Source organism: Mastigoproctus giganteus, chromosome 1 (assembly GCF_048544385.1).
Source record: "Mastigoproctus giganteus isolate SK-2022 chromosome 1, ASM4854438v1, whole genome shotgun sequence".
Taxonomy (NCBI): domain Eukaryota; kingdom Metazoa; phylum Arthropoda; class Arachnida; order Uropygi; family Thelyphonidae; genus Mastigoproctus; species Mastigoproctus giganteus.
In genome coordinates, this window is record NC_143575.1 from 95,622,603 (window position 1) to 95,647,983 (window position 25,381).

Consider the following 25,381-nt stretch of genomic DNA (forward strand, 5'->3'; position numbering starts at 1 on the left):
ATGGAAAATGTAACATACTAAAGAAATCTAACTTTGAATTTTTTTGAATATGGCCCCTGTACGGAAAAAGGCTTGATACCACTGCAGTAGGTGGGCCAGAGCCCACTGGGAACACAACTTTATCTGTTCACTCATGACTAGCTTGACTCCTCCATATGTGGGACAGGTGGCTGGATAGGTTTTACCCGGTACCACTAAATTATAGAAAGCTAATCCCTTTAGCTCTCTTAATTCGCGCAGCAGCACTAATTGCCTGAAGGCCAGAAATGTGAAGTGCATACCGAGTTAATTCTCTCCTAATCCATTCGCTATATAAAAATTTTCTTCGCTCAACGGAAACTATTTTAAATGTAACTTCCAAGGGAAATTCAAAATAATTCGGTATAAAAGGACTTCATTAAACAGAGGTCCAACTGAGTAATTTAGAATTATAAAAATGGTTATACAGTTTTATATAGAAATATCTTTTATATAGAAATATATTAGTTATATATAGAAAATATATAACTAATATATAGAAAATATATACAAAGGGTACTAGGAAAGTTTTGCAATATGACGCAACAATGAATCACAGGAAGCTGCTTGTTGCTGCATGTTGAGACATGTTCATACGTGCATAGTAGCCACCACGCCAAGTCGATGGGCTCAGTTATTCATTAGTAGTGAGAGTGTAAAGTGCTTGCCATGGCATCGTGGTCACGAAATGAGATAAGGACAGTTTTGCGGTATAATTTCGTGCGTGGTTTAACCATAGACCAGTGCTTAGAAGAAATGACTCTTGCACTAGATGATGATTGTCCACATCGTACAACGATATTCAGGTGGTATAGAGAATTCCAAAGGGGAAATTTCACTCTGGAGGATTCTGAGAAGCCGGGAAGGCCACGAACGTCAGTTACGGAGGAAAATGCTTGACGAAAACAGGCGAGTGACCTACCAACAGATAGAGGATACTTTGGGCCTAAATGCACCAGCAATTCGTTAGATTCTGCAAGATCATTTGCACGTGAAGAAACTTTGTTCTCTCTGGGTGCCGCATCAACTGACTGAAGAGCAGATGACACGACGTGTGACTTGGTGCCGGGAGATGTTAAAAAAGTTTGATAAGGGACAATCTCGGTATGTAAACAACATCGTGACAGGTGACGAGACTTGGCTGTACTATTACAATCTGCCGACCAAGGCTCAAAACAAAGTTTGGGTCTTTGATGATGACGACACACCCGTAATTGTCAGAAAATCCCGATCTGTAAAGAAGAAAATGATAGCTGTATTTTTCAAATAGAGTGGAATTGGGGAACGTGTCGTTTTGGACACGCAGAAGACAGTCACAGCTAAGTGGTATACTGAACAATGCCTGCCTAAAGTCATTGGATCTATGAAGAACCTGCGGCCAAAGTCAAGAATGGACACCTGGTACCTCCATTACGATAATGCTCCAGCTCACCGTGCCAAAGCCTGCACCGAATATTTGACCACGACAAGACTGAAACTTCTCGAGCACCCTCCCTACAGTTCAGACCTTGCTCCCTGCGACTTTGCACTGTTCCCGCATGTGAAAATGAAGCTAAAAGGGAGGCGGTTTTCCAGTGATGAGGACCTTCTACGGGCTTGGGACAACGAGTGTGCTTTACTCCCTAGTGAAACTTGGCAGAACTGGTTTAAAGATTGGTTTCGGAGGATGGAGAGGTGTATTGAATGTAGAGAATATTACTTTGAAAAAATTAAATAAACAAAGCTGTATTGCAAAACTTTCCTAGTACCCTTTGTAACTATTCTTCTTCCTTCATCTGAGGATGTTATGTGGTTTTTGTAATTTTGCCATATCAGGGATATAGCAGCAATATTTTATTAGTTATTCCAGAGTTAGGCAAAACTCGACTTATGTAAGTAATCCTAGAACATATCTCTTACGTATGTCGGGGACTTACAGTATGTTTTCTTCTTTTAACTGCAAAATTAGAAACATTTTATTAAATTATCGCCATTTTCCTAACCTAACTGGATGTAAAAGTTTCATTAAGATAATCAAGTCAGGAGAAAGAAAGAAAATGGAAGCCTCCAACAAGGGAGCACACTGCAAACTTCAATCAATGGTACAATTCTTTTACAAATAATTTCTGTTATTCTTTATTAAACCTTTCCAAGGCTTATTTGCTAAAACTCTAACTTTTCCTAAGGCTTTAAAATAAATGTGTCCCCAATTCACAAAGGGGGGGACCAGGGGGTGACACAAGTAATTACAGACCCGTAACTTGAACTTTTGTTCCAGGGGAAAATAATGGAGTCACTGGTTAAAGCACTACAGAATCATCTAGATAAGACTGCAGTTATAGTTCAGACACAGCATGGGTTTGTTAAGGGTAAGCCTTGTCTGACAAATCTGATTGGATACTATAATGTGGTAACAAAGGAACTGGATGCAAAAAATAATTTTGATATCATATACTTGGATTTTAGCAAACCTTTTGATAGCATTGTAAATGGAAGACTACTGACAAATTGGAGCAGTATGGCATTAAGGGCAAGTTGCTTCTATGGATAAAGGGATGGTTGAGTAGGAGAAGTCAGAGGAAAAACTACTGCAACAGGATCTAGAAAAGTTGAGCAAATGGGCTGAGAGCTGGCAACTGCACATTATTGTCTTTAACAGTGACAAATGTAATGTACTGCATATGGGTAGCAGTAACCCCAGAGTAACGTACCAACTGTGTGGTACTTCACTCAGGATAGTGGAGAATATAAGAACCTGGGGTAATTGTGTAGTCATATATGAAGTTTCTGAGCAGTACAGACAAGCTACAAGAATAGCTCATGGTGTCTTGTCAATGATAATATAGGAATTTTGCTAGCAGGGATAAGGAGGTGATTGTCCCTTTGTATAAGGCCACACTTTAAGGCCTGACCATACAGGTCTGGTTGTTGTTATTAAGTTTAATGACACAAGGGCTACTAAGACCAAATTGTGTCAGTTAATAGTTTATTTCTTATATCCATATACCTTTTAACAATTTAATTATATATTGCGTATAGGAAGGTATCCCTCCGTAGCCGAGTGGTCAGGAGCGGGAGTGCAGTAGCACACACTCTTTGAGTAGACCGGGGTTCAAGCCCCTGACTGCTGAATACGGTCGATCTGCCAACCCGCACTGGACCAGCGTGACAGATTATGGTCCATTTCCCTCTGCATGAATTGTTGAGGAGGCTTCCATCCTGCAGTGGGTTGATAATGGCTGCACTTTATAGGCCAGTACAATTTAAGTATGTTAACAATTCTTCTATGTTTGCATGGTGTCCAAGAAAATTAGATAAAATCTGGGATTCGTTTAATTTGCTGAATGACTGAAAGGTACTAGAATGGATTGATAAGTAAAGAGGACAGTCTACAAAAAAGTGGTGAACTGTAAGTATGCAGGTCTGGAGGCCTCATTTTAGGAAGGATGGAGAGCTGCTGGAATAAGTACAGAGAAGGGCAACTAGATTAGTGAATGGAACAAAGGGTTGTTGTTACCAAGAAAGACTTAAGTTTTGCAAATTTCAGCGTTTGGAGACTAGGCACCTGCGAAGTGATTTAATTGAGGTGTATAAGGTCTTGAATGGTTTGAGCAAGCTCAATGCTGATGGGGTTTTCCTCTTGCTCAGATTACACACCTGAGGAGACAAATTCAAATTGAGGAAAGACAACAGTAGAATTGATGTCCAGAAATTTGAAAGATAGTTTTCTATCTTTGAATCTTTAATAAATCATTAATAAATTATTACATACATTTAATTTAACTTGCCTAATTCTAAATTCTTAATGTAACATTCATTACAACGGTACTTTCCTTTGTAGTAACTGCCAATGCAAGTTACTACAGAAACACAGAAAACACATTATTGTCTTACCATTAATTCTTGATGTTTGTCCCCTTGAAAAAGTCAATATGATTATTGATATACAGCAATGTACTTCATATACCCATAAAATTATTTTCATTATGATTGTAGGTTCAAAATACATTTACAGTGGCCCTGCCCTAGTCAATAACACATACTTGCATAATATCTTCATGCTTATTTCATACTATAATACCAAATGGAAATTATATATTTTTCCAACAAAGACTCACCAGCAAATAGTTAATATGCCAAGGGTGACTAGAATAACTGCATATGGATGACTTGAGCAGAACAAACCATGCCTATAATATATCTGTGCAATTCTATCTTGGACTCCACCTGATGATTGTGATGGCAGGGATGAGTATTCCATTACAAAACCACTATTTCAGAAAGCATTAACTGAAATATAAAATATGAAAAAACACAAAATTATATTGTTTTTTCCATATCAAATGGCACAATAATTTTCATCATCTTTTCATCTTAGATATATATATATATATATATGAAATTTAATTATATTAAATAAAATCTTGGTTCATTTTTAAAAACTTGGTTCTTTTTTGAGCATGGAGGCAGCTCACCTATAAAGTCTCCAAAAGTCGGCTGCAACTGAACAGATGAAAACAACAACAAAATTCCACTACGACAAAACTTAGGTAGTCTGAACCATAAACAGAACTGAAATTTCATTCTAATGAATACCACACAAAATTATTTTAAAAGACTATTTATTCAGATAAGTGCTATTGAACTTATATGAATATAGAAATACATATGGTTGATTATTTCTAACATAGAAAAATAGTAATTTTTCTGAACATGTTGGAGCCTTATTGTAGTGAGTTTTCCACTAGCAGCTGGCTCTATGTTCCATTATGAAAATTTGTATGTAATGCTTTAAATATTAATTTGTTCTTATTTTGACACTTAATACTGGAATAAACATGTCAAAAATCAAATCAGATTATTTTTTAAATTCTCAAAATGATACAATTTTTTTTTATAAAAGTAAAAAATCTTTAAAAAATCCTAAACTTTGTAAAAACTTATTACTTCTTTTTTGATGCAATACTATCTTATGCATCTATTTTTATACAAGCGCCATTCAAAAAGTTTTGTCATACATATAGTTCCTGTAATCCCAGACTCACGAAATTCAGACAGCATGTTACGACTTCTCTATGTAGTCGCCACTTACAGTTTTGAATTTTTCTCATCTGTATTTCAACTTAAAAATCTCCTGGTTGTAGAAGTCTGTATTTTACTCATCAAAATCAGTCACTGCCGCTTTCAAATGTTCATCATCCACAAAATGCATTCTATGAAGATGCTGATTCAATTTTCCAAACAAGTAAAAGTCAAATGGGGCCATATCAGGTAAATAAGGTGGACATTCAAATCCCAGTTGGGCCTCTGTTGTTCCTGTCAGTTCATATCCATGGGGAGAGGCATCCAGCAACAGCACCCCTCAGGACAGCATCCCTCTTATCATTGCTACTTGATGTTTTCTTGTAATTTGGTTAATAGATCCACATAGTACCTCCTTGTCACAGTTTTACCATTTACAAGGCAATCAATGAGCTGTACTCCCAAACAATCTCAGAAGACTGTCAACAGAATCTTCCCGGACTGAGGCTTGCAAATTTGAATTTTTTTGGTGTCTGTGACACAGCATGTTTTCATTGCAAGGCAGCAACTTTAAATTCGGGATCAAAGTAGTGAACCCAACATTTGTTAGCAGTAACAACACAGGTAAAGAAATGTTTCTTCATTCAGAGGGGAAATGCTCAAAAAGAGACCTAGCGATGTTCACTCTTACCTCTTTGTGACTATCACTCAGCATTCTTGGAAACCACCAGAAAGACACCTCTTGTCATGCATAGCTGCTCGTGTAAGATGGCATATACTGACCCAGCAAAAATCTTTACTTTATTGGCTATCTGTTCAATGTTCATTATACAGTCTTCTATAACTAATTTATGCACTAATTTGTTGAACATTTCCTCATTCTCGGGACCCAAGGACTGGGCTGTTGCTGGCCACCCAATCCTTGGGCCATTTTCGAAGCTCTCTCAGCCATGCTTAAATTCAATAAACCATCTCCAAATTGTATGCTCTGATGGAGTAGATTCAACATATATAATGTTCAACTGTTTTTTCTGATTAACTGAATAATTTTGGTTAATTCCACATTATCTTTTGTGAGGAATTTTATAATCATTTGCTGTTCAAATTTTTTCATTTTTGGCTTGCTTCTCAGCAGACTTCACAATTACACCTGCCAAAAAGAAATAGAATAAGTTATATGGCTGAAGTTTTGTACAGATACCACTAAGTCTATCTCCTATTACTATGCCTATTTGTACCTCAATGTGTCTGAGAAAACTTTTTGAATGCCTCTTATATCACTTGATCTGATTTCCTCATTTTCATCAATTTCTTTTCTTTCTGAATTTCAGAGAATTTTGGCTTTTGTAAACCAAGACAAAATATAATGGCAAGACAAGATATACATATATGTCATTAAAATCTGTGCACTTGATTAAGGTGTCTGAGAGATAAAACTGTGTCACTGGACTTGCACATAGAAGGGTCACTGGCCCTCAGCAAATGTACCAAATAACTGTGTCCTATGCTGTTATTTGTTGTTATTTGGTTTTTAGGAGCATTAGCAACTAAGGCCATATTGCTCCGGGATATGCGGTGGTCATTCCCTGAATGACCTTTCCGCATCCTCCGTATTTGGTGGTGACGGGCTCGAACCCCGGTCTAATCAAGAAGCGTGTGCTACGCACTGCTGTGTGTGTGTCCTATGCAAATCCAAGCAAAAACAACTTCCTTTTTGCAACTCCTGCACAGAATAGACTGCCACAGTTCAATTACAGGCTTTAATATAATATATTTGTAGTCTGTGTATTCCATGAATTCTGCCACTGGGAATGTATCTTGTTATGTATCATTTGCCTGCAGTCTGTATAGGGGACTGACAGGCAGCAATTATTAGTAAAAATTATTTGGCTGCAATATCAGCCAAATCATTTCACCTAATCCCAACATGGCTAGGAATCCAGCAGAAGCGTATATCATATTCATGAAGAGAGTGAATCTTCTGCTGAACTCGAGACAGAACTGGATAAAGGTTATATCTCACTGATAATAAAGTCTGTAAGATACTCAAAGAATCAGAATAGAAAATGAACTGTTGGTTGGTACTGGGAAGTACTGATGTGAGCCAAGGCTATCTACCTGCAGAACTGCATGCAACTCTGCAGTGCATATGCTGTGTTGAGGAAGAATCTGCTCGGATGTAGTACTGTCTGGAAAGACTGCAGCAGGTTCTACACGTGATTCCGACTTCCAGCCATCTGTGTAAGCTGGAAAGAAGTTAGAATGTTCAGCTCAGTTTTCTGAATAGAAATGCAGGTAAACAGATGGAGCGTCTGACTCTCACCAGTTCTTGGGTTTGTTTGTTTGTTTTTGGTTTTTTATTGGCGCATTGGCAGCTGTGGCCATAATGCGCCAAGACTATGCAATATTTAAAAGTTTAAATTCTCGGTGACCTAATTAGTTAGGTCACCATGTCCAGATAAATAATAACAAATATATAAAAATTAAATCAATAAAGAGATAACAATAACAAATTTTAAATACAATTAAAAACTTTTATTGATTTAAAATAGCTAAAAACAGCAGACACGTTGTCATTGTCGGATAAAATCTGACTGAGTGTATAAGGCTCAGTCAGATGACTAAAAGCGGTAAAACGGGTGCTGCTAAAATCTGGACAGTCAATTAAAAGGTGTCTAATCGTTAGGATTGTGCCACAGGACACACACATAGGAGGGTCATCAGCCCTCAGCAAAAACGAATGAGTTAAATGACTGTGTCCTATGCGGGTCCGGGCAAGAACAACTTCCTCCTTACGATTCCTGCGCAGACTAGACTGCCACGGTTCAATTACAGGTTTTATATGATATAACTTATTCGCAGTCTGTCTATTCCACGAATCCTGCCATTGGGAATGTATCTTTTGATGTATTATTTGCCTGTAGTCTGTATAGGGGACTAACAGGCAGTGGTCATTATTGGGAATTGCTGATTTGGCTGCGGCGTCAGCCAAATCATTTCCCCTAATCCCAATGTGGCTAGGAATCCAGCAGAAGCGGATATCATATTCACGTTCATGGAGAACGTGAATCTTCTGCTGAATGCTAGACAGAACTGGATGAGAATTATATCTCACAGATATTAAAGCCTGTAACACGCTGAGAGCGTCGGTATACAAAATGAACCGTTGGTATTGGCATTCACTAATGTGATCCAAGGCTAACTCTATAGCGTGCAGCTCTGCAGTAAATATGCTGCATTCAGAGGGAATCTGCTCCGATGTAGTGCTGTCTGTAAAGACAGCAGCAGATCCCACATATGATTCTGACTTCGACCCGTCTGTGTAGACTGGCGCGAAGTCAGAATGTTCAGCTCGGTGTGCTGAAAAAAGCTGCAGGTAGACAGACGATGGAGTGTCCGACTTTCCCCAATTTCGAAGGGACAAGTCACATGCCGGGACATGAGCATGCCAGGGTGGAAGGGGTTGCTTTGGTGTTTGGGCAACTCTGTCTACCTTTATATTAAGTTCTTTGAGTAGCTCTTGGACACGAATACCAAAAGGACGATTGGCAGTCTTACGGGTGTTGTACAAATTTTCCCATCGTGGCTCAAAAACGGTTAGCCACGTAGGGTGGTCTGGCAGGGATTTCAGTTTTAGAGCGTAGTTTAGAGACAACTGCTTACGTCGAAGCAATAATGGCGGTTCGTTTGCTTCGACGTATAAGCTCTGGACAGGAGATGTGCGATATGCTCCAATAGCGGTACGGAGAGCCAGATGATGGACAGGATCGAGCCAACGAAGTACACTGTCTCTGGCCGAATTGTATACCAGGGACCCGTAATCCAGTCTGGATCGTACAAGTGCACGATAGATGCGTAGTAGGGTGCATCGATCCGCACCCCAAGATGTTGAGGAAAGAGAGCGCAGAATATTTAGCCCTCTTGTGCACTTTGTGCGGAGTTGACGGATGTGATCCAGAAAGGTCAGCTTTTTATCGAATACGAGTCCCAAGAATTTTGTGTCCGCTGCTATTGGAATTACATTTTGTCCGAGCTTTAATTCAGGCTCAGGATGAAGATTACGCTTACGACAAAAGTGTACGCAAACGGTCTTCTCCGGCGAGAACCTGAAGCCATTAGCAAGAGCCCAGGAGTTGAGGCGATCAATAGCTTTCTGCAGTTGTCTTTCAATAACCCTCATGTTGCATGACTGACAAAATATGCTAAAGTCATCAACATAGAGGGCACAGTTTACAGTTGGAGGAAGTTGTTCTGTGATGGAATTCACTTTGATGGCAAAAAGCGTGACACTTAATACTGATCCTTGTGGTACTCCCTCCTCTTGGCTGAAGGAACGAGAGAGTGAGGATCCCACACGAACTTGGAAAGATCGATTGGCTAAAAAGTTTTTAATAAAAATGGGGAGTTGCCCCCTAAGGCCAAGGCTATGCAGATCTTTTAAGATGCCAAATCTCCAAGTTGTGTCATACGCTTTCTCCATGTCAAAGAACACCGACACCAAGTGTTCACGTTTTAGGAAAGCATCCCGGATGGATGCTTCCAATCTAATAAGATGGTCCAAAGTGGACCGGTTCCTTCGGAAGCCGCACTGTATGTTGGAGAGAAGGTCATTTGATTCTAAGTACCATATTAAACGAGAATTAACCATTCTCTCCAGGATTTTGCACAGACAGCTAGTCAGAGCAATAGGACGATAGTTGGTGGTGACTTTTGGATCCTTTCCTGGCTTAGGGAAGGCAAGAACGATTGCCTTTCTCCAGGAATCCGGAAACTGCCCTTCAGTAAAGATTCTGTTATACAGAAGGAGCAGACAATCCATAGATTTTGGTGAAAGATGTTTAATCATGTCATAATGGATGCCATCTGGTCCAACAGCACTTGCTTTGGAAAGAGCGAGGGCTCTTTTCAGTTCCTGAATAGTAAAATCCCCGTTGTAGGGATAGAGGCCCTTGGACTTAAAATTAAGTGCTTCTCTTTCCAGTTTATGTTTCAGGACCAGGAACTCTGGGGAGTACGAGGATGTTGCGGAGATGTTAGAGAATGTTTCCCCAAGAGCATTGGCTATTGCAGTTGGATCTGCAACAGCGCATCCATTATAATCTAAGATTGAAGAAGGGTGGGATGTATATTTTCCCTTCATTTTCCGGATTTTATCCCAGACTACCTTAGAGTTGGTAGACTGGTTAATAGATGATGTAAAACGGATCCACGATTCCTTTTGGCTCTGACGACGGATGTAGCGTGCTTTGGCTCGTGCACGTTTGAAGGCTATAAGGTTGTTCGTGGTAGGATATCGGCGAAATATCCCCCACGCTTTGTTTTGAGCCTTTTTTGCTGCTGTGCATTGTGAATTCCACCAAGGTTTGGGAAATGGTGGAAACCGGGCTGATGTTTTTGGGACAGCATTAGCAGCTGCGTGGACAATGATTTCTGTGATGTACGTTACTGCGTCATTGATAGGCTCCTGACTGACTGTACTGAGGTCAAAATTTGCCTGATGTTGGAAGGCATTCCAGTCAGCCTGATCAAACTTCCACCGTGGTAACCTAAAAGGAAGACACGGTCTCCCACTGTGTAACAAGGTTATCACAGGGAAGTGATCACTTCCGTATGGATTCTCCTCCACTTCCCAGGTGAGTGAAGGGAGTAGAGAAGGGGAGCAGATAGAGAGATCAATGGCAGAAAAAGTACGGGTAGGCATATGGAAGAAGGTGTTTGTTCCAGTATTTAGAAGGGAAAGGTCATTGTCATTGAGCATACGCTCTATGACTCGTCCCCTTCCGTTGATGTTAGCACTACCCCACAGGGTGTTATGTCCGTTAAAATCCCCGAGAAGTAAGAAAGGGGGAGGCAACTGCGTTACAAGATCATCAAGGTCTTCCTGGGAGATGTCAGTCCCAGGTGGCAAATAAATCGAGCAGACCGTTATTAAAAATCCCACTGTAAGGCGAATTGCAACAGCCTCTATGCTGGTTGTAATTAGCAAGGGCTGAACTGGGGTCTGATTACCCACAAGGATAGCCACTCCTCCATGAGCAGGACCATCCGCAATTCTATCCTTACGAAAGATTGTGATGTTATGCAGGGTGGGATCATCATTTGCCTTTAGATAAGTCTCCTGCAAGCAAAAGCAAACTGGCTCGTGCTTTTGCAGGAGGGCCTTGATGTCATCAGTATTTCGCCGGAATCCACGACAATTCCATTGTAGGAATTTAGCCATTATTTTGGCTTGGTGGGTCCATCAGGCGGCTTCCGAGGTGCTGAGGGCTTACTTTTATCAGTCTTGGCTTTGTCTTTTTTGGGGAAGAATGGACGATGTCCCGTGTCCATTTCTTCCTCCGCAAAGAGTTCCAAGACTGATTCATCCTGTACCTCCTTGTTCTCTACATCCATTCTTTCTGTTGTTACTTCAGGCTCTTTACCACTTGGTTTTGGTAGTGGTGGAGCACTAGGAGGTACGGATATAGGAGTGGCAACTGACTGTGTTTTTTTGGTGGGCTTTTGAGAACTCAATAAATAGCGTGCAATCGGGGTGAATGACTCTCTTGGTGGTATAGTCATCTCAGTTTGTGTCCCGATAGTGCTCTTAGCAGAAACCTTCTGGGCATATGAAGGTTTCCCGCTATTTACTGGTTGGATACGTTTTCTGGCCTCTGGGTAGGAAATATTCAGCTCTGTTTTTAGTTTTTGGATTTCTTTTTCGTCTTTCCACCGCTGGCATGCTCTTGAATAGGCGGGGTGCTCACCTTGGCAGTTAACACAGGCGGGTTTTGGAGCTGTACATTCCTTGCTCTCGTGGTCTTTAACACCACATCGAGCACAGGCAGGGTTACCACGACAAGATGTTTGTGAGTGGCCGTATTTTTGGCATCTAAAACACCGCAGTGGGTTTGGGATATAAATCCTCACTGGGCAGTTTAGATAACCTGCCTTGATGGAATTTGGAGGCCGTGGGGTGTTAAACGTGAGGATGAGAACTCGGGTAGGGACGAGATTCCCATCCTTCCGTATCGATATTCTCTTTACAGCTGTCACTCCTTGGTCTTTCAATTCAGAGCAGATCTCTTCTTCAGAAACATGAAGAAGGTCCCACTCTGATATGACACCACGTGAAGAATTTAGAGTTTTGTGAGGGGTTACGATGATAGGTATTCCCCCTATGGATGTAGCCTTTATGATTTTTTCCGCTTGCTTGGTGGTAGAAGCTTCGACCAAAAGGTCGCCAGAACGCAGTCTTTTTACAGATTTTGGTGAACCTGCCAACCCTTCTAATCCTTTCTGGATGAAGAAGGGTGACATCTTTCCAATGGACTGCTCTCCGGTGGAATGGAGAATGAGGAAAAGCGGTGTCACTAATGGTGGTGATTTATCCTCAGTTCTGGCTCGTTTTGCAGAGGTGTTATCTGCGTCATCATCTCGATTAGGTAGGGGCCTTGTTGGGGCCCCAGAAGAAAGGGGATTTGAATTACTCATGAGAGTAAAGAAAAATGTCTGATGCCTAAGTACCTCACCCACCACGGAGCCCTACGAGGGGGCGCCCACTCGTGAACTAGCAGGTACTGCGTACACGAATGGGACGCCGAGTTCGCTTAGAACACCATACCCACGTTACCAATAAGTCTTTATCCCGTCCCAGGACCATAGGGAGGGAGACTTATTGGAACGCAGTTGACCCTAGCAGTATAATACCACCCGCCGATTGATCCCAGTCGAGCCGGTCCGGGACCACCCGTCTCGTCGAAGCAGGGGCCAAAGTGGTGTATTAAGGCTGGGCCCCTCAACCACCAGGATCCCCCTTTCCGCTTCCACGGGTCGCGGCGCACGGCTGCACACGCCGGATTCCAATGATGTAACCCTGGAACCAAGGTATGGGCGTTGGATCCCAGTGATGCTAATCTGGAAAACCAGCAGCATCACTGGGAGGTCCCCTCACCACGTACAGGTGCCCACGTCGAGGGGCCAGTTCTTGGGGGGAAAGTCGCATGCCAGAGTGTAAGGGGCTGCTTTGATGATTGAGCAACCTCGTCTATTGTGATGTTAAGCTCTCTAAGTAGCTCTTGGACACAAATACCAAACGGACAATTGGCAGTATGGCAGGCATTCTACAAATTTTCCTATCATGGCTCAAAAATGGATGTTCATGCAAGATAATCTAGCAGGGATTTCAGTTTTAAAGTGTACATTAGAAACAAATGCTTACGTAGAAGCAATAATGGTAGTTCATTTGCTTCCATGCATAGGTTATGGGCAGGAAATGTTTGAAATGCTCCAGTAGCAATACAGATAACCTGATGACGAACAGGGTCCAGTAGATGCACAGTAAGGTGCTCCAAGATGTAGAGGAGGGGGAGGGGGAGGGAGGGAGAGGGGGAGGGAGGGAGGGATGGAGGGAGAGAGAGAGAGAGAGAGAGAGAGAGAGAGAGAGCATGGTGAAGGTACATGACAGGTGAGTACTTCACCTGCCACAGTGCCCTATAAGGAGATTCCCACTCAAAACTAGCAGGGATTACATACATGAATGGAATGTCAAGTTCACTTAGAGCATCATATCCACATTTCCAATAAGTCTCGATCCTGTCCCAGGTTGTTGTTGTTTTGGTTTTTAGGAGCATTAGCAACTAAGGCCATACTGCTCCGGGAATATGCGGTGGTCAGTCCCTGACCTTTCCGCATCCTCCATATTTGGTGGTGATGGGCTCGAACCCCGGTCTAATCAAGAAGCATGTGCTACGCACTGCTGCTCCTTCCCACCTGGCTATGGAGGCGCCTTCCTGTCCCAGGACCAAAGGTAATGAGACTATTGGAATGCAGTTGACCATAGGAGTACGAACCACCTACCAACTGATCCTATTATGGTCAGTCCAGGATCTCCCATCTTGTCAAAGCAGGGGTCAAAGTGGTGTATTGGGGCTGGACTCTCACCCACCAGGATCCCTTTTTCCTAGTTTCCATGGGTTGCAGCACATGGCTGCACATGCCAGATTCCAATGATATAAGCCTAGAAACAAGTGGGTGTTGGTTTCTGGTGGTGCTACTCTGGAAACATAGCAGCATCACTGGAAGTCCCCTTACCACACACAAGTACCCACATAGAGGGGGGACCACAAACCTGGCATACAGCATCTGGACTTGTCATCCGGAAGTGGCCATACTTCTGGCATTTTAAACAGTAAATGTGATTCAGGATGTAAGGTTAAATTTTGCAGTTTAAATAACCAGTTTCCACTGATTGGAAGAATCAGTACTGTTATTTGTTATTTTTGTTATTTGGTTTTTTTTTTTTAGGAGCATTAGCAACTAAGGCCATATTGCTCCGGGATATGCGGTGGTCATTCCCTGACATTTCCGCATCCTCCGTATTTGGTGGTCACGGGCTAAAACCCCAGTCTAATCAAAAAGAATGTGCTACGCACTGCTGCTCCTGCCCACCTGGCTATGGAGGTGCCAGTATCAGTACTAAATGTTGGGATAATGGACCTAGTTGAAATGGAGGAGGGGCTAGCCTCTTTTTTGTCAAAATTCTAGCAGCATTTGTCACCTTTTGTTCACTAAGTTCTTGGATTATTTCCTCTTTGGTCACAGTAAGTCAGTCCCACTCTAATAACACTTTTGGACATGTTCAAGATTTAAAGGAAGTGACTAATACTTGAATTTCATTAAAGGTTATTAACTTTAGTAACTGTTCAGAATATTTTGGTTTTAGCAGCTTTATTCAATAAGTCTCCAAACTGAATGCATTTCACCATTTTCGTTGATCCAGCAACAGACTGGACATTTTTGTATTAGAAGGGTGATAGTTTTCTTACAGCCAGTGTAGATAAGGAGTGCATCACCAGGAAAGCTGATGTTTCATTGATCTATGTTTCTGTCCACAGCTTCTTTGGAAGAATCATGCTCCAGGAAATTTGTCAGTGTTCACAGTAGCTCTTTTAACCCTGGGGGTTAGTTTCTATCTCGATGGTTTCCAGTCCTGCTGCCCAGGAGAAGCAGCACTGCCACCAGTGACCATGCAGGAATGATAAAGGTGCATTGCAAGTGAGACATCAGTATGTTGCAAGCAAAACTAGCAGTACCACTGCAAGTGAAAAGCAAACTGTTAACTTTGTTATAAAATCACAGGGGATCATACAAGAAATGCTTGATCACTGCAATACCTGGCACTGGGGCTTTGTAAGCTGGAGTAGTACAATAAATCTGTGCATGGGTTTAGATCTGCAGTTTGCATAAGTAGTATCACCCTAGCATACTGTCTGGGAGTGTTTAAAACTTCTGACATTTGTAGCATCTTATGGCCTTCAGGATAACAATCAAACATGGCAATTTAGGTATCCTGCTTTAACTAAGAATGGTAAATTCGGAGAACTAAAAGTCAAAATGACTGCGTATTGGAATTAGGCTACCATTTTTTAAAATCATTATTCATTTTACTTGTATCACTTTCTGATCTTGTAACTCCTGGACTCTGATCTTCTGAGCAGTTTAATAGATCCCATTCACTTAAAACTACCTTGAAAGAATTTAATGTGCCATGTGTAGAAATTTTAATTGGTATTCTAATGGCAAAAGCCTTATTAAATATTCTGAATGTCTGTGTTGAGAGGTTTCCATCAATGGATCATTTGACTGGAGCCTTTGAACCATTTCTAGAGATCCTGCTGCATTTTCTAAACATCTCTGACAACAAAAGCAGCAAGTTTTATCACTGATTGAGTTTAATAAGTGTATATTATCAGAAATGCTTGTGGTTTGTTCAAGCCACTTTTGAATCTCTTGGGGAAAGAGATGTCATGGCTGTTACCATGATGGGAGTTCTTTCCCTCTTTTGGTAGATAATCATTTGTATCCATTTTAACTCCTTTAGTCCTAGGGGTTGGCCCTTCCATCCAAGTTTCGGATCAGGATCCTTTTTTGCCTGAGTGACTTTTTGATCTTTAAGTTCCTGGACTATTTCAATATTTTTTTCAATTATTTCAATAAATCCCATTCAGTGATCACTCCCTTTGAAGAATTGAGGGTGGTATGTGGTGTGATTTGAACTGGGATTCCACTCAAGGATGTCAGACGTAATAATAGTTCAGAATGTCGAGGAATTGGTGGTCTATTATTAAGTCTATAGGTTGGAGGTGTTTCACCATTTTTGGTGAACTTGCGGTATAGTCGAGGCATCTCTGAATGATGAAAGGCTTACCCACAGGTTGTGCTGACAGAGAATGTATTATCAGGAATGCTGGTAATTCCTGTCTGCCAGTGTCTTTCTTCATTCTCTTCAAGAGAAAGAGAAGTCATGGTCAGTGTTGTTGTTGTTTGGAGTTTAATGGCACAAGAGCAGCTTCGGCTATATTGCACCTGTTCAAATTTTGTTATTTCCTGTTATGTTGTTACTGATTTGACATATTAGATATGATTGGTTAGGTTTATTAAACTGAGGTATAAAAAGAGTTCACTGACGTTTGATTTTTCTCCCATAATGAGCTCAAGGCTTAATGGCTCATTTGAATGCGATTTGAAAACTGATTGGCGGGCAATTCGATATCGCGGACATTCTGTGATGATGTGCTTCACTGTTAGTGTGGTTAGACACTGTGGGCAATGTGGAGGATTGTCTTTCATTAGGAGGTAAGAGTGTATTAAACATGTGTGGCAGATGCAAAGCCGGGCGAGGATAACTTCGTGTCTGTTTGACCGAAAACTTGATTTCCAGGATTTCTGCTGCTGTTTGATTTCGTATAATTTATTATTTGTTTGAGATTTCCAGGTCTGCACCCATATGTTTTCAGAGGCTTTTTGATTGACGTTTTTAAAGTCATTGAGCAGAATTTTATGCAAGTGAGAATTTTCATTTGATGGATTTTTTGCAGCATCATCCGCACGTTCATTGCCGAAAATTCCAGAATGTCCAAGAATCCAAGTGAATCTGACTCTGTTTTTTTTTCCTAAGATGTGATAACATGGAAAGAATTTTTCTTACATACGGAGATGGATGATCTTCTGTCTGCAAAGCATATATTGTACTTAATGAGTCTTTCACTCTGAGTGAAAATGATACTTTTTACGAGGGAAGTTTTGGCAATGTGATCTAGGGCGAGACTTATTGCAAACAAAAGAACTGCACTCTATTGGAAGAGACTGTGAAATTATGCTGTTTGGCAATATGACTGCAGCACCAACGTGTGCATCTGTCTTGGATCCATCAGTGTGCAGATGAGAATAGTCGGAGAATTGCGTTACATAATAGGAATGTAGCTGTTTTATATGTTGACTTGGGATATTGTTCTGTTTCAATTTTATGAGGTCCATGTTACAGTCAACTGAACTGATTTCCCACGGTGGAAGGGATGGGGGTATCTTGGTAGATTTTATCCGTACTTAAGTTCAATTTTGAGAATATTTCTTTTAGTCGGATGCTTGCAGGTTTGCACGTGTTAGGTTTCTTTGAATATAAGGTTTCCCATTTCGGTTTATACAGATATTGCCATGTTGGATGTCCAGGAAGGCTTTGAACTTCGGCAGCATAGTTCAGAAGGTTTGTTTGTTATTTGGTTTTTAGGAGCATTAGCAACTAAGGCCATATTGCTCCGGGAATATGCAGTGGTCATTCCCTGATCTTTCCGCATCCTCCGTATTTGATAGTGACGGGCTCGAGTTCAGAAGGACTTTTCTACGAAGATTGAGTGGGAGTTCATGGATCTCTTAGTATAGACTATACACAGGTGAGGTACGAAAGGCTCCGGAAACAACATGTAATGCACTGTGATGAATTGGATCTAACCAGTTCAACACACTTTTCCTAGCTGAGGAGTAAATGGGAGAACCATAATCTAATCTGGATCTTATCATTTCATGATAAATGTGCAAAAGTGAATAACGATCAGCTCCCCATGTCATGGCTGATACAGCTCGTAGAATGTTTAATTTCTTTAAGCACATTGTATGTAGATATTTTATGTGTTCTAGGAAATTTAATTTTTGATCCATGATTAGTCCTAGTAGTCGGATACTTTGTTTGAGTGGGATTTGCTGATTGCTTATTCTTAGTTCTGGATCAGGATACATCTTTCGTTTTCTGCAGAAGTGTACTGCCACTGTCTTTTGTACTGAGATTCGATATCCATTATAGATGGACCAGGACTCTATTGTTAATAGCACATTGGAGCTGCCTCTCGATTGTCCGCATATTCTGTGAGTGACATGATATTGTGGGGTCGTCAGCATATAGGTAGGTTTCTACGGTTGCTGGAATAACTTCTGTTATAGGGTTGATTGTGATAGCGAAAAGGTTGGACTGAGCGTTGGGGGACCCCCTGTTCTTGATTGTATATTAGAGACAGAATATGATGGTAGCAGACTTGAAAAGTTCTTTCAGATATGAAATTCTGAAGGAACTTCAGTAGATGGCCTCGAAATCCTAATTTATGCAGTTCAGGATTTGATTTGATTTGATTTTTAATGGGACATTGGCAGCTAAGGCCATAATGCGCCAAGTCAGATTTAAAACGCTACAATAAATTTTGGTAGCCGCGGCTACCACGTCAAGCAAAAAAGGTACAAATTAATAGCATAAAAATTATAAAATTTACATCCTTGAAAAAAATTAATAGACTGTAAAAAGTTAAAAACGTCGGACATATTGTCTCTGTCACCAATAATCTGACTGAGTGTAAAAGGCTCAGTCAAATTATTAAAAGCAGTAAAACAGAAGCGTCGTGCTTGTGTAAAAACAGGGCATTCAATAAAAATATGACTGACGGTTAAAAGAACGTTACACCTCTCGCACATAGGTGGGTCATCCGGCCTCAACAAATAGGAATGTGTTAGATGACTATGACCTATGCGGAGCCGAGCAAGAACAACTTCCTCTCTTCGGATCCTACGTAAACTGGACTGCCATTGCGAAATTACAGGCTTAATGTGATGTAATTTATTTGTGGCCTGTCCATGCCAAGAATCTTGCCATTGGGAATACAATTTACAGCGTATTATTTGCCTGTAGTCGGTATAGGGGACTGACAGGCAATGACTATCCAGGGAAAGGGCTGATTTGTCAGCAGCATCAGCTAATTCATTTCCCCGGATCCCAATGTGGCTTGGGATCCAGCAAAAGCGAATATCAAATTCCAATTCTGCGAGAGAAAATAGAATGTGCCGGATCTTGGACAGGATCGGATGAGGGTTAAACCTCACCGATACTAGAGCCTGTAACACGCTCAAGGAATCACAATAAAAAGTATACCTTTGGTAGTCGCTATTTTTAATGTGATCTAGGGCTGTTTGTATTGCATGCAACTCTGCAGTATAGATGCTAGATTCTTGTTGGATCTTGTAGGATAGTGTTTTGTGAGGGAATACAACAGCAGATCCCACATAACATTCTGACTTTGAGCCATCTGTATAGACTGGCATAAAGTCAGAATACTGCTGTCTATGTGATGCAAAGAGTTGCTGGTAGACAGTTGGTGGTGTAGTAGCCTTCTCCCAGATCTTAAGGGAGAAGTCACAAGTTGGAAAATAGGCATGCCAGGGTGGAAGGAATTGCCTTGGTGACTGGGCAATGTTGTCTACCGTTAAGTCTAGTTCATTCAACAGCCCTTGAATCCGAATACCAAAAGGTTTGTTGGCAGTCCGACAGGTGTTATAGAGGTTTTCCCAGTGCGGCTCAAATACGGATGGCCACGTGGGATGATCAGGCAGGGATTTTAATTTGAAGGCGTACTGTAAGGACAACTGCTTATGTCGAAGAGAAAGAGATGGTTCATTTGCTTCAACGTAAAGGCTTTGGATAGGAGATGTGCGAAATGCTCCAGTGGCTGTCCGGATGGCTTGATGGTGGATTGGATCTAACCACCGAACTGCACTATCTCTAGCAGAACCATAAACCTGAGACCCATAGTCGAGTTTGGAATGGACAAGTGCACGGTAGAGACGAAGAAGTGTAGAACGATCTGCGCCCCACGAAGTTGACGAAAGGGCACGAAGGATATTGAGCCCTTTTACACACCTTGTCCTAAGCTGGCGGATGTGTTGTAAAAATGTCAGCTCCTTGTCGAAAATAAGTCCCAGGAATTTGAACTCTGCTACAACTGGGATGTTATTTTGCCCAAGCCTTAATTCTGGGTCAGGATGAATATTACGTTTGCGACAGAAGTGCACACAAACAGTCTTCTGTGATGAAAATCTGAACCCATTAGCCAAAGACCAAGATCTAATGTGATCAATGGTTTTCTGCAGTTGCCTTTCACTGACCCTCATATTGCATGACTGACAAAATATAGTAAAATCGTCAAAATACAAGGCATTTTTCACCGCGGGAGGAAGTCGTTCTGTGATAGAGTTTATTTTGATTGCGAACAGCGTGACACTTAGGACGGATCCTTGTGGGACTCCCTCCTCCTGACAAAATATTCGAGAGAGAGTGGATCCTAAACGGACTTGGAAATGACGATTCAAAAGAAAGTTTTTAATAAAAAGAGGAAGGTTACCTCTAAGACCGAAGTTGTAGAGGTCTTTTAATATTCCAAATCGCCAGGCTGTGTCGTACGCTTTTTCAATATCAAAGAAAACTGCTACCAAATGCTCGGATTTAATAAAAGCATCACGAATGGACGTTTCCAATCAGATTAAATGATCCAGAGTGGATCTATTTCTTCGGAAGCCGCACTGTGTCCTGGAAAGCAGACCATTTGTTTCTAAATACCATACCAGGCGCGAATTTACCATTCTTTCCAGGATCTTGCACAAACAGCTTGTCAGAGCAATAGGACGGTAGTTACTTGGATTTCTAGGATCCTTTCCTGGTTTTGGGAAGGCAAGAACGATTGCCTTCCGCCAGGAATCCGGAAATTGTTTATTAAGAAAAATTCTGTTAAACAGAATTAAAAGGTGATCCTTAGATTGTGGTGAGAGGTATTTTACCATTTCGTAGTGGATGTCATCGGGCCCCACAGCACTTACGTGCATGAGAAAGAGTGCAGCATTTAACTCCTCCTGTGAAAAGGGCTTGTTATACGATTCAAGCCCTTTTGAATAGAAGTTCAGGGGGTTTTTCTCATTTTTCTCTTTCAGGGCCAAAAACTCTGCGGGAAAAGATGTTATTGCAGAGATTTTTGCAAATGTTTCCCCTAGAGTATTAGCTACTGCAGTTCGATCTGCAATTGGACATCCGTTATGCTCGAGGATCATAGAAGGGCATGGTGGATATTTTCCCTTCATTTTCCGGATCTTATCCCAGACTACTTTTGAGCTAGCAGCCTGAGTTATGGAAGATGCAAAACGAATCCAAGATTTCCTTTGGCTCTGACGTCGTACATAACGCGCTTTCGCACGTGCACGTTTAAATGTTATTAAATTTTCAGGCAGTTCAGGAAGGATACCATATCTCCAGGTAGTATCAAATGCCTTTTCAATATCAAGGCATATCATTACAAGGTGTTCATTTCGGAGAAAGGCATTGTGTATATTTGATTCGGCTTTTATTATTATGTCTATTGTTGATCTGTTTTTCCGAAAACCATATTGGCTAGGACTAAGGAGGTTGTGGAAGTCAAGAAACCATGTTAACCGATTATTCACCATTTTTTTAAAAAGTTTTACCTAGACAGCTAGTGAGAGCAATGGGGCAATAATTATATGGGTTGGAATGGTCCTTCCAAGGTTTTGAAAAGGCCAGTACAAACGAATGTCACCAAGAGTCTGGATATGTATCCTCAAGATATATCCTATTATATAGCAGTAAGAGCAAGTATAAAGAATTTTTACTGAGATGTTTAATCATTTGATAGTGGATTCCATCTGGACCTGCTGCACTTTGCTTAGATTTCGCTAGGGCTTTATGCAATTCATTTATAGTAAAGGGTTGGTTATATGAAATCTCATGAGCTGCATGGAAATTAATTCTGTATTTTTAGATTTGAGCTTTATATGTTTGAAAGATTGGTCTGTATGATGTTGTTGCTGACAATTCCTCAAATGTTTCTCCTAGTAGATTTGCAATTTTTTCTGGTTCAGTTATGTCATGACCTTTCCAGCTTAGGATCGGTTTAGGGACGGTTGAATGTTTGCCTGATATTTGTCTAATTTTATACCAGATAATTCTGGTGTCTGTATTTCTATTAATTTTGCTTGAAAAAGATATCCAGGACTCTTTCTGAGATTTCCAGCATATATAACGTGCTTTTGCTCTGGCTTTCTTATATTTTATGAGATTAGTGGTGGTGGGGAACTTTCTGAATTGATTCCAAGCCTTATTTTTTTCTTTTTTTGCTTAGAGCATTCTTCATTCCATCACTGCTTGTAGTGTTCATGGAGCTGGCTAACTGTCTTTGGTATTGCAATACAGTAAACCCCGGAACGCGGCTGTTGTTGTTTGGTTTTTAGGAGCATTAGCAGCTTAGGCCATATTACTCCGGGATATGCGGTGGTCATTCCCTGACCTTTCCGCATCATCCGTATTTGGTGGTGACGGGCTCGAACCCCGGTCTAATCAAGAAGCGTGTGCTACGCACTGCTGCTCCTTCCCACCTGGCTACGGAGGTGCCCCGGAACGCGGCATTTCTCGGGAACGTGGTTCCCAAGAAATGCCGCGAATACTGAGTTATGGCTCCCATAGTAATAAAGGGGTTCCGTTCCAAAGTTTGTTTGTTATTGTTTGTTATTTGGTTTTTAGGAGCATTAACAACTAAGGCCATATTGCTTCGGGATATGCAGTGGTCATTCCCTGACCTTTCCGCATCCTCCGTATTTGGTGGTGACGGGCTCGAACCCCGATCTAATCAAGAAGCGTGTGCTACGCACTGCTGCTCCTTCCCACCTGGCTATGGAGGCAGCCCGTTCCAAAGTATGAAATATATAAGAAAAATTAGTCTATGTATGTATTATATGTACCTTCATAATATGACTATGTACATAGACAGTACATGGTGAAATGCAAGCATAAAGCATCGAAATGAAAATAAGAAACAATTTAATATTAAATGTAATATTTATTAGAAATTTCAAACAAATATTTCAAACCAGTGCCAGTGCTATCACCAGTTTCGCAAAAGTGTTGATAAAGGTGTTTTGCTTTTTCACGAATGATGAGTGAACTTAACGGAATTTTATTTTGAGTTCGGTCTTCTATCCACAGATTTAAAGCTTTTTGTAATTTAACATCACAAGTTACAGAGCAGATTTTTGAAGCAGTTAGCGCGTTTTCACAGACACTCAGCGGATTTTTTCTTCCGATTTCTTGATTGATCGTACCATTGACTTATTGATTTTATAACGTTTTGCGATTGACGAGACACTTTCACCATTAGAAATTTTGTCTAATAACTGAATTTTACTCGCTAATGTCATCACCTTTTTTGATCTTTTCACAATTCCCTTGTTATTCGTAGCCATATTTTTGTAGGGGTTAGAAAAGAATTTGTTCACAATAAAGTCACTTTCTTCCGTTAACACACTCAAAAAAGTCTGTTTACATTAACACACTGCAAAACGGTAGATTTTTCACTTTTGAAAGCATATCAATTTAAAATTGATAAATTTATTCAATTTATAAGCATATAAATTAAAAGCAAATGGCGAAACCTTCCATGACAAGCGCATAGCACATACTCAACAAGGATTAGCGAGAAACATCCACGCTCGCGATTTTGTCACACTTCTCCCCCCACCCACTGAGTGCTGTTTTGATCGGGAAAGAATGATTTTAGTCAAGCCCATGTTTTTTTATGGTGGAAAATGTTCACGGGCATTTAAAATTCACATTTTTTTTTTAGGTTTCATTTTATATTAAATCAGCGACCGCGAATACGCAAAACCGGGAATACAGATACCGCGAATAGCGGGGGTTTACTGTATTTGCTGCAGAGATTATTTGATTTGTAACAGCACTATTGATATCAGAATGTCTTATAGTTTTCTTATCTAAAGAAGCAGCACATTGTTTTTTTTTCCCAGTTTGCTTTGCAAAATTTCTTTTTTGTACCTCTTACAGATTGCGGTAAGTCATTTGCTAGTAGGTGGCTTGGTTTGGTTTTTATTGGTGCATTAGCAACTAAGGCTATAATGCGCCAAAACCAGGTGATATATATAAAAAAAAATTAAACTTTCACTGACCTAATTACTTAGGTCACCATGTCAATGTATAAAATAACAAAGGTATAAAATGTAGAAAAGATAAATCAATAAAGAAATAACAATAACATGTAAATTTTAAATACAAGAAAAAACCTTTATTGATTTAAAATAGCAGACACATGGTCATTGTCAGATAAAATCTGACTGAGTGTATACGGCTCAGCCAGATGATTAAAAGCAGTAAAATGGATATTGCTAAAATCTGGACAGTCAATTAAAATGTGTCTGATAGTTAAAATTGTGCCACAGGACTCACACATAGGAGGATCATCAGCCCTCAGCAAAAACGAATGAGTCAAATGACTATGTCCTATGCCGGTCCAGGCAAGAACAACTTCCTCCTTACGATTCCTGCGCAGACTAGACTGCGATGGTTCAATTACAGGCTTTATACAATATACTTTATTCGTAGTCTGTCTATTCCACGAATCCTGCCATTGGGTGTGTATCTTCTGGTGAATTATTTGCCTGTAGTATGTATAGGGGACTGACAGGCAGCGGTTATTATTGGGAATTGCTGATTTGGCTGCGGTGTCAGCCAAATCATTTCCCCTAATCCCAATGTGGCTGGGAATCCAGCAGAAGTGGATATCATATTCATGTTCAGGGAGGACGTGAATCTTCTGCTGAATGCTAAACAGAACTGGATGAGAATTATATCTCACAGTTATTAGACTGTAAGACGCTGAGAGAGTAGGAATATAAAATGAACCGTTGGTATAGGCATTTACTAATGTGATCCAAGGCTAACTCTATAGCGTGCAGCTTTGCAGTAAATATGCTGCATTCAGAGGGAATCTGCTCCGATGTAGTGCTGACTGTAAAGACAGCGGCAGATACCACATATGATTCCAACTTCGAACCGTCTGTGTAAACTGGCACGAAGTCAGAATGTTCAGTTTGGTGTGCTGAATGAAGCTGCAGGTAGACAGATGATGGAGTGTGCGACTTTCCCCAATTTCTAAGGGAGAAGTCACATGTTGGAACATGAGCATGTCAGGGTGGAAGGAGTTGCTTTGGTGTTTGGGCAACTTTGTCTACCTTGATATTAAGTTCTTTGAGTAGCTCTTGGAGACGAATACCAAAAGGACGATTGGCAGTCTTACGTGTACAAATTTTCCCATCGTGGCACAAAAACGAATGGCCACGTGGGATGGTCTGGCAGGGATTTCAGTTTTAAAGCGTACTTTAGAGACAAGTGCTTACGTTGAAGCGATAAGGACGGCTCGTTTGTTCGACGTAT

At 40.8% G+C, this 25,381-nt stretch overlaps 1 protein-coding gene across 1 annotated transcript in view; it reads right to left on the bottom strand.

Moving 5' to 3' along the window:
* The window catches only part of SCAP (SREBP cleavage activating protein), a 512,327-nt gene that overhangs the window by 447,516 nt on the left and 39,430 nt on the right, over positions 1–25,381 (bottom strand). The window contains exon 2 of the mRNA XM_090380371.1: positions 4,116–4,287. Within this exon, the coding sequence (XP_090236497.1) occupies positions 4,116–4,258 (143 nt within the window). The 5' untranslated portion in view covers positions 4,259–4,287. The remainder of the gene's footprint in view (positions 1–4,115; positions 4,288–25,381) is intronic.